Raw genomic sequence first — 10,180 nt, 5'->3', positions numbered from 1 at the left:
TTTTCTTTATGTTTTCCTATTTTTCCCGGGATATTCCCCAACACTTTGATTTTCCTCTTTCAATTGTATCAATTTTAGTCCCATAAACCAATTTCGGTCTTCTGTGGACATTATTACATAAATAAAATATAATTTGTTAACTAAAGAAAGAAACATGATGTAGTCCATGTAACAAAATTAAAGAATGTCACTTATGCATATCGACACAAACAAATAGCTTTTATAAAAGTTGTTGCCAACACTTGGGTATGCAAAGTGCAAAGAATAAACAACTTCTAAATCAAAATTCAATTACAAGACCCCACATACCTTACAAGTGAGCCGGTAAAGCTAAAAAACAATTTAAGAGCAAAACAGGGTAATTTTATAAATTATTTCCAAGACCCTGTAAACCTTGAGCCAAGTGAGCTAGATATGGTTCGGATTGTGAACGACTGCTCAAGGCAATTATAAGACCCTTCATCTGTTCTGTAAATTCCTCCTCAAATTTTCTGCCAGATCAAAAAAGAATCAAGACAACATTGGAATCAGATTCTAAAGTCTGCATCAAATAATACTAACACACAAGTCTTACATGGTGCTCAATCGGCAAGTTTAAATTTGAGAGATACCCTACATCAAATTTGCTCCCTCTATAAAAACAGAAATTAAAAAAATTCAGAAAACAAAGAAAGTCCTTTTGTGACAGATTGATTCTTAATTTTCTTACTCGAGAGTAGTCTTAAATGTTTCTTCATCTGATGATCTCCAAACTGGATTTGCCAGGGGCCTGTGTCTTGATCTTATTCTGTTTGTTGTTTTGTTCAATATTTCCTTCCGAATAACACTTTCAGAAGAATTTATCTTAGAAGCATCTGAATCTAAGACAGATACAGATGGTATCAACCAATGTATTGCAGCTGCATACTGTAAACATATAGATTTCAACTTTTCCACTTTCTGCAGATCAATATGACAATAGTCATCAGACTTTCAACCAACAAAGAGCAAACTAAACAAGAATTAAATTCACAACTAGCACAATCTTCATTTGTCACATGTACTACCAATTTAATGCTCTCCACTAGTATATTAGATAATTATCAAGTCATCCCAAACTTTATAAGGAACACAATGTCTAGAATCTAGAAAAAGTGTCTGCAATATTCAGAGTGCTATATATTATAGGATCCTGGAAGTTTGCATGGGAGCTTATCAAAATATAAATATATACAGAAAATATTACATTATTCTACTGCTGCTAGATACTTATTGGAAGACATCATATGCATAAAATTTGAAATTCTACACTAAGTTACTCGTTCATGTTCGAGTTCGAAGAACTGGTTCCCTGGTACATCAAAATTTTGAAACGGGGTTTGTGTTTGTTAGGGTTCATTAGTACAAAAGCATGTAAAAATTATATACAGACACATGTATCCAGCCTAGAAGAATGAATTAAGATTAGAATGCCACATGGTATCATAAAAACAACAACAAAACTTAAAACTTGCAATTGTAGCGTCATATCTATTATAACACCAAAATATTAAAAAATATCGAGTTCAAGTATCATTGCTTTGACTTTTAACATTTAAAATTTTATACTAAGTTTCAATCATGTAATAGTGTCATATCTATTATAACACCAAAATATTAAAAAATATCGAGTTCAAGTATCATTGCTTTGACTTTTAACATTTAAAATTATATACTAAGTTTCAACCATGTAATCGATTATCTAAATATATGCTGCCGCCTTCATCATCAAAGGCATTAGTTGATTCACAAACAGTGCCAATGTCAATGTGATCGTCTACACTAACAGCATTACTACTTTCCAAGTTGTCAAATGCTTATTACTTTATCATTGTACAGAGAGCTTGTTTGTTTGTAGTTAACATCCTGACTGAAAAATGTTATATCAGTAGCTTGCAACTCCCTTCACCTAATGTAGACATCTTTTATTGTTTAAAATATGATTTATTAGTATACAGAGCTTCCAATTAATCGGGCAGGGATCATTATCAGCAATTGGACATAAAAAATTCACTGGAAGAAATCTTGAGGGCTAGTTTAGTTTGATGTAATAAATATCTGAACATCAATAAATTATGATAAGTAGGAGATAATTTCCACAGCGAGTCAAATTATGATATTGCTATCAGGATTTAACTGTGTGATTTTGAGTCAAACTCATTGACCCATGTTTCATGAGTAGTGATTCAACATGAATCCATCTCTCATGAGAATAAATGGAACACTCAGCACTCATTGGATCTAGGTAATGCTCACAGGGGTGAAGCACCGGGACTTCCTGAGACTTCCGATGAGTGCTAAGTGTTCCATTTATTCTCATGAGAGATGGATTCATGTTGAATCACTACTCATGAAACATGGGTCAATGAGTTTGACTCAAAATCACACAGTTAAATCCTGATAGAAATATCACAATCAATAAATTTTGTTCTGTAATGTTGAAAGATCTTTGTTCAAATTCTGTAATAATCATTTTCTGCACTAAATTAGAATTCTTTTCAGTGGAACTGTACCTGGTTTGCACTTGGTCTGCCTGGGTCTGCCCTGGTTCAACTAAGGTTCAACCTAAGTTCAGCCTGGAGGACCCAGCCTACCCGAGTTCTAACCCAAATGGTATCAGGACCAAGACCAAGGACTAGTTCAAAATGTATCTGATTCGAAGGGTCTGGGATAGAACTGGGTAACATAGCTTCTATGTAATTTATGTCTCGCATTGATTAAAGGTGGATCTATAGGATAACAATTGTGTTGGAGCATGTTTGAGGATTCAGTTCATATGGAAATAACTGATAGGTTAGTGGAAAACATGTCCACTAAATGGTTTCACAGAGAGAAGAGGTACTATTAAAAATGATTCTATTGTCTTTACGGATAGTGTTTTCAGCTATGAATGGTACTCACACACGAGATTCCATTTATCCGAAAAAATATTTACCTTTTTCTTAACTGCTCAAAAACAATGCTTGGTGTCAGACATGAAGTGCCTTTCAGATCACAAGATTCAAAATATTGATTGTCAATGTAGATATTCATAAGGGCTGTTGTGAAGTTTTCACATCATCGCCCCAAAATTTTGGCGACACCCCTTTTTTTCAATTGCCTTGGCAAGTTTTTTCTAGAGTTGTCCAAAAGTTTTCAATTTGAAAATTTTACACTTTGAATGCCTTCGGGCCAGGAGGGATGTGGTTGGATTTCTTTTTCACTCGGTGCAAAACTTGATTTTCCTGAAAATGTAATTTTATCCTTAGGCCAAACAAATTTCAAAAACATCATTTTTTATGGTTAGAACAATATTTGGCAAGATAAATTTGCAAAATTTTGGACTAAGACAGATTTTGAAAATTGGAAATAATTGTATAGACTTGGACATTTTCAAAATGACATTTTTTTTTAGATTTAACTGTTTTGGAAAATCTTAAATTTTTTGTTGAAAAAGGAAATTTTTGATAATGAAATTAAAATTGGAAAATTGATTTTGAATGCTAGAAAAAATGATTTATTTTGGTTAAAAAATTAAAATTGCATTGCAAAATTGAAAATGGATTAAATTGCAAAATCTCATTAAATCGGTTGAAATATTGCTTGGGAGATTTTTAAATGTTCAAAATAAATTGGTAAATTAAAATTGAAAATCGTTTTTGGTTTGCTAGAATTGATTTTAATGATATTTTAATTGCTAAAACGTTTTTAAATGAAAATTTTGACATGCATTGCAAAATTGAAAATGGATTAAATTGCAAAATCTCATTAAATCGGTTGAAATATTGCTTGGGAGATTTTTAAATGTTCAAAATAAATTGGTAAATTAAAATTGAAAATCGTTTTTGGTTTGCTAGAATTGATTTTAATGATATTTTAATTGCTAAAACGTTTTTAAATGAAAATTTTGACATCTCCTAGCTTTTCCTTGTTTTGTTTTGCAATTTTTTCATCACAACTGGCAATTAAATAAATTAATTTCACTTTGAGCTAAGTAAATTTAGCATGGCATTTAAATCAGGGTCATTACTAAGGATGCTAATTTAATTTTGTTCTCCTCCAAGGCAAGTCGGTCAGCTTGGAGAGACATGAAATTTGTGGTATAAGAGGGGCTCCCCCCCTCTTATCTCCTCATTCCACCTTCCTCCTCCTCATGTGTTGGGCAATTTTTTCTTAAAGAGGCAATTTCCAGCCTAGGTGATTTTCTTCTTGGAGCAAATTTTTCTTGCTTGGCACTATTCTCCTTCCAATTTGGGCAAATTTCTGCCCTAAGTGATTTGGGAGCAGATATGAATATTTTCTCTTGCTTAGGCGATTTCTCAAAGTTCTGATTTTTGCTAGAGGCTACAAATTTCTGCCCTAGATTTGGGCAATTTTATGTGGTAAAGGATACACATTGTCCAAGGTCTGATTTTTGGCAAATATATGGGCAATTTCAACAGGACAAAATTCTGATTTTTGCTAAGGCATCATTATTTGCAAGTGTTACATCCCAATTTTTGACCTAGCTTGAAATATAGACGTTGAAGTTCACATGAAGTCGGTAGTTTAATTTGATATAATCTGGCAAAATGGTAAGATAGTCGTTAGGATTTCAAGTGAAGATGACATGCCAATTATTCGTTAATCGCAAATTCATGGAATTTTAACTGATGTGATTATTTATAATTTATAATTTATAATTTAATTATAGAGGAATTCCTTACAGGGAGCTTGTCGAAGGGGTGGAAGCATTGTCAGAAAAGAATTAGGCAGGGCATCATCATCATTGGGCAGACGAGTAAAAGACCTAGCCAGAATAAATCTGCGGGACTTGCATGAGTTATTTAATAATTTAATTAATAAATTAAGTTTAAATATAAAACGTACCTCAAAGGATTTTTATTTTTTCATCATATTATTTTAATAATAATTTATATTTGTGCATTTAATAAATAAAATGATTTTTGATACTTTATAATTTAATAATTAATAAAATAATTGTTGCTTGTACTTATAAGATTTTAATAACATTAGAATTATAATAAAATTATTATAATTCTCAAAGTGTAACTTTCCAACTCTATTCTTCCAATTTAATATTATTTGTTTTTAAATGAAAACACTTAAAATGTTTGATAGATTTAAACATTTGGCAATTTGAGTTTTCATCTTTCCAACTTTTTCTTATTTTTTTTTAAATTTGAATTTTTGTGATGTATTCGTATAGTCATCTTGGGAATTCCAATGGTTTTCTTTATAACTGTTGGAAGCTGATGAGCCAAGTTATTCTTTTATATTAGAGTCTTATGATTGTATCGGGGGATCATCTTTTTCTCTCTCTGATTTTGGTGACTCTCGGCATTCATCTCTAAAGAAGGAACTGAGTATACTCCTAGATTTTTATTTCTTTACATTTGGTTAAGAATACTGTTGGCACGCTTTCATAACCATGACCCTAAGTCAAGAATGGAGTCTTACTTTCTGCCGTGAGAGATCAGGAGCAGATGGAGTGTCACCCGTGGAAAACCAGAATAGGAAGAGGAGTCCATCTTACCCACTCAGGACATTCTGGATTATCTCACAAAGGTGTCACGCCAAAGTATTAGTGAATCACGATATCCTTTTATGCTAAGTCTGTTTTGAATCATGAAGACTGCAAACTCGTATACCGCAAGGTCTTCTTTATATTTATATCTGTTCACATTTTTGCATCAGTTGTAAGTCTTTTGGTGTTACTGTTGCATAGAAATTTATAACTTTGATGCTCTTTAATTTTGATCGTGGTTTCTCCTAGTGATAACGTGTGAATTATGATGCCAAACTATACATTAAGTCTGAAAGATCCCTGATGGATCTCTGCTGCAAATACTAAGCTGACTCACATGTCTCTGTTAGACTGAGCTAGAGTGGGACATGACAAAGTCTGTCGACTTCTCCTTCTATATATATATCTAATTATGTGAGTAATACTTTGAAACGTTTTTGAGCAGTGACAAGGAAGAATTTATTTTAGATTGAACCGAATATATTTTGAAAATAAATTTGCATATATATATATATATATAACTAATCAACCCTGAGTCGATTTTGTTTTGCCTTAAAACCAATTTAGTATTAACATCTGCAGGTCACACAGCAAGCTAGGCGATTTCCTCTAAGCACAGGACTCTCCGCAAAGTTTGGTGACAAAGTCATGTAATCTCTTAAAAACAATCTGTATAATCCTTATTTTATTTTATTAAAGAGATGAATGCAAAAGTTAACTCGTAAACCGTTAAGAATAGCATGTGGAATTGACCACCGAACTATTCTTCAAGACTACTGCGACCCTTGCATGTAGTCGTTTATCATTTATGATAGTCTAGCGATAACTAATGCACAAGCCTGTCGAATATCATGTAAAAACAGTCAATTTCCTTGGTAATTTTGTTACTCAGATTGATACATAAGACTAGCGTTTTCTCTTATTCATATAAACATCCAAATATGTGGTTTCTTTCACAATCATATAAGGTCAATGGCCAAAATGTTATTATCTCCGTTGGTAAACAAATACATCTTGATATAGTACAAATAACTGATATTGAGATATAGAAAAACAGTACACCAAGGAATTCACCTAGTGTAAGTGCCAGTATAGGGTGACGAGGTGATAAAGAGGAATCTGTAATATTTGAATCTGTTATGATATTTCAATATTTATCATTTAATAAGAATTAATTAATAGCTCATGCATATTCCTGTTGTGGTGATTTCTTGCCGCCAAGTCGTATGGCGTGTTATATTAATATATCATGATGCCTAGTGGATGGTATGTTGTTCCCTGTCAATTCCGGGTAGGGAGGGCCTTTCTCGTTAGAGAATGTGTGGGAATATGTTGTGGTCCAAGGTTGGGTGGTTAAAGCCCTTGACAATGTTTCACCTCTCTCAAGATGTCGGAAATGCATCAGAGAGAGATAAGTCGTGCATTCAATTGTTTATCAGAAATAGGTATTATCATTTTTGTTTATGAGAAGGTAAGATTTAATTGAAGTATTTCATTGTTATCATTATTTTACTTTCATATAAATGAATATTGAATATAAGTATTTATCTAATCTTGAGAAATTGTCACAAATAAGCAATCGAAGGAAAAGAAATCCGAGGCCCTAACTGATTGTGTGATAGCTAGAATCTTAATTGATACAGTGGTATTGGAAGCCCTAACTAAATCCGTGGTATCAAAAGCCCTAGTTGAATCGGTGGTCCCGGAAGCCCTAAATTGAATCCATCATCGTGGAAAACCCTAGATAGAAATCCGTCGTCGCAGATGCCCTAATTGAATTCCGTGGTCGCGGAAGCCCTAAGTGGTAAAGCAGTATCAGAAGCCCTAAATAAACCGATGGTAATTGATGCCTAATTGGTAAGATGATATGTGATGCCCTAATTTAAATTAGGGTTGTAATCATCAAATGAATTTTGAGTTAGCAATCGATTTGAGAAATTTTTATAGTGTATTTGTGGACTAACCTGAATGGTTGCAGAAGCATACTTAGATGATTTTCAGTCTCAGTTTTTCGAGGTATGTGATTTCAATTTCTGAAGTAATTTCATTAAAAGGTTTTTCAAGTATTTAGTTAAGAAATTTTGTTTAACTGACTTTAACAGTAATCTTCTTCACATGAACATAAATGATGTAACTGCCTTCTTATGAAATTGAAGTTATAATTGTATTCTATGCTTATGTTAGATGTTAATTTAGACCTGGAAAAACCGGTTGTTGCAGCAAGGAGGCTTGATTTTTCCAAGGTCTGATTCAAATTTGATGAAGGCCCAGTTATTGGTAAAAACAAAATTAAGTTGCAATTCTATTCATTTTAGAGGTGAAGATTGTTAAAGGTGGATTCTATTCCTTGTTCTTGCTTGGTTTCGTTTCCCTTATATTCTTCTTGCATTCATCATCCACCACTTCATCATCCCATTGATAGGTTGAAGTTTGAAGAGATAAGTGTAGATTTCATGATAGGACACTTGGCGAGGCAGAAATAAGCTAGATCACCCTAGGTTGAAGTTGGGAGATATAAGTGTAGTCCATCCTAAAGTAACGAAGAGGCAAAATAAGTGGTAGTCCCACCCCTAGGTTGAAGGTTAGAGATCAATAAGTGTAGAGATAGGACTTGGCAAGGCAAAAATAAGCTAGATTTCATCGATAGAAAGAAGGTTGGAGATCGATAAATGTAGTCTATATCATTTAGAACGAAGGGGGAGAAATAAGTGTTTAAGATGGTGGATATTAATGCAAGCAAAAACCCAAAGGGAACAAATACCAAAAAAGATAAAGAAGACATGATGCCTAAGACCACCTTCTTCTCGAAAGTGAGGCAGATAAGTGATACCAATATCGGTATAGTGAACATGATATAGTTAAAGGACAGATTGAAGGAAGGACAATCCCCCCATGGCAAAGAAGATCTACAAGAGCGGAATTGTAAACGCGGCGGCTTTCCCTCCTACCTTGCCTTGTCTGGAATTGGTAATAGAGTGTGCATCCCGATTTGATATTGTCACTAAGTCCATCATTTTTTATCAAGGGAAGAAAGTGTTGGCCAACATCGACAAACAAGTGGTCAAAGAAGCATTTAATATTCCCCAGTATAAAAGCATGACAATGGTAATGATGGATTAGGCGACTAAGTTATTTCAGGATAATCAGGAGGCTCACTTCATTCACCTAAAGCAAAATTACTTGCACAAAGGCAAGAAGGAAGTTACCAGATCATCAAGGCACACCGTGTTAGATTTCAAATCAGAATATGGCGATCTCGTTGTGCTTCTCAGCCGAATCATGGGCTTAGCTCAACGTATGGAATTCGAAAACTGGATGTATTATTTTATTGATGAAATTGAAAATGGAAAGAGAAGATTTGATTGGGCTAGGATTATAAGCGAAAATTTAGAATTGCAACTTAGGACAGTACAAAATCAAAAGCAATTCTACATGGGGTCTTATCTTTTCTATCTGATTGCAAGATTATATGAAAATCCTGGACTTGAGGCCTTGGGAGTAATTGGCAATGGGTCGGGGTAATGTTTGGTGCATGAGTGTTATCCACAGCTTCATTTGCACAACACCAAACATTATAAGATGTTTTGTGATGCCTTTGCCATGAAAACAGTAAGGATATTACAAGGGACACCTGCTAAGAGGCTCTCATCAGAAGCAAAAGTTAAGAAGTATGGGAGTTAGTTCATCCAATTTCTGCAATTCACTTATATTAGAGTAGCAGGAAGCACAATATGTCCCAAAAAACTTCCAAGGTACCCACCCGACAAGGTAGTTTTGATGGAATTGGTTAAGCAACTTGAGCATTTTGACAAAATGATGAAACTTTAAAGGTGAGACATGGATTACCTTCTCATTTGGAATTGGCAATGATAGTTGCCCCAGTCCTGTTGCCTTTGCAGCTACAGAGAAAGAATTAGAATGGTATCATCTAGCATGGTATAGAGCAACGCAAGGATTTGATCCTAATGGTCTTATCAAGGCATCTCACAGAAATACATTTAGACATGTTCATACTATAGAAGATTTTTGGGCCCATGCCCAGGACGACTTTCATGTGAGAAAACTAGCTTTCTCAAGATTGTCAGTGAACACGATGAGGGCAATCAGATGGAGAAGCCTTGATATTTCCAATCAACTGGAAGATGATGAAAATGTACTGAGAAAAGATTATGATACAGTGGATGGAACGAAGTTGAATCCAATGGATTGGGATGATCATCAGGATCCTTCCTTGGAGGTAGTTACAAGGACAGTGGATCTACACATTGAGTCATGGTATAATGTGAAGTTAAGGAGATTACAAAGTCAAAGGGTACACCTTACTTATGAGAAGATGAAACCAAAGGAAGGTCTAGCAGAATCAGTCGGACAAAAAGGTGAGGGCAGCTGCCAGCAGCAAAGAACAGGTAAGAACTGGAAGAGAAGTTTGGAGGTTGAGAAAAGTAAAAAACATTAGGAACCTCCAGCAAAGAGACAAAATGCAATACCATCAAGAGAGAGCATAATTAAGGCCAGATGCCAAGAAGATAATATGAGTGGACAAGGGGTCACAGTAGAGGTGAGCTCTGATTCAGAATCAAGTGGTTAAAGTGCCAGCACCGAGCACTCTCCTCTCTCAAAGAACCAACATGAAGAGGATGTGAGAGTCACTAGTGA

At 34.3% G+C, this 10,180-nt stretch overlaps 1 protein-coding gene across 2 annotated transcripts in view; it reads right to left on the bottom strand.

Moving 5' to 3' along the window:
* Positions 1-200: 200 nt before the first annotated feature.
* The window catches only part of LOC149570374 (Spc97 / Spc98 family of spindle pole body (SBP) component), a 224,000-nt gene continuing 214,020 nt past the window's right edge, over positions 201-10,180 (bottom strand). For both annotated transcript variants that reach the window (XM_089823022.1, XM_089823021.1), the window contains 2 exons: positions 710-939; positions 201-491 (listed from right to left, as the gene is read on the bottom strand). In XM_089823022.1, the coding sequence (XP_089679148.1) occupies positions 365-491; positions 710-939 (357 nt within the window). In that variant the 3' untranslated portion in view covers positions 201-364. The remainder of the gene's footprint in view (positions 492-709; positions 940-10,180) is intronic.

The sequence above is a fragment of the Cupressus sempervirens genome, chromosome 3, assembly GCF_028749045.1.
Source record: "Cupressus sempervirens isolate cs-2001-9-10 chromosome 3, ASM2874904v1, whole genome shotgun sequence".
Lineage (NCBI taxonomy): Eukaryota > Viridiplantae > Streptophyta > Pinopsida > Cupressales > Cupressaceae > Cupressus > Cupressus sempervirens.
This window is presented reverse-complemented; position numbering and strand designations above follow the sequence as displayed.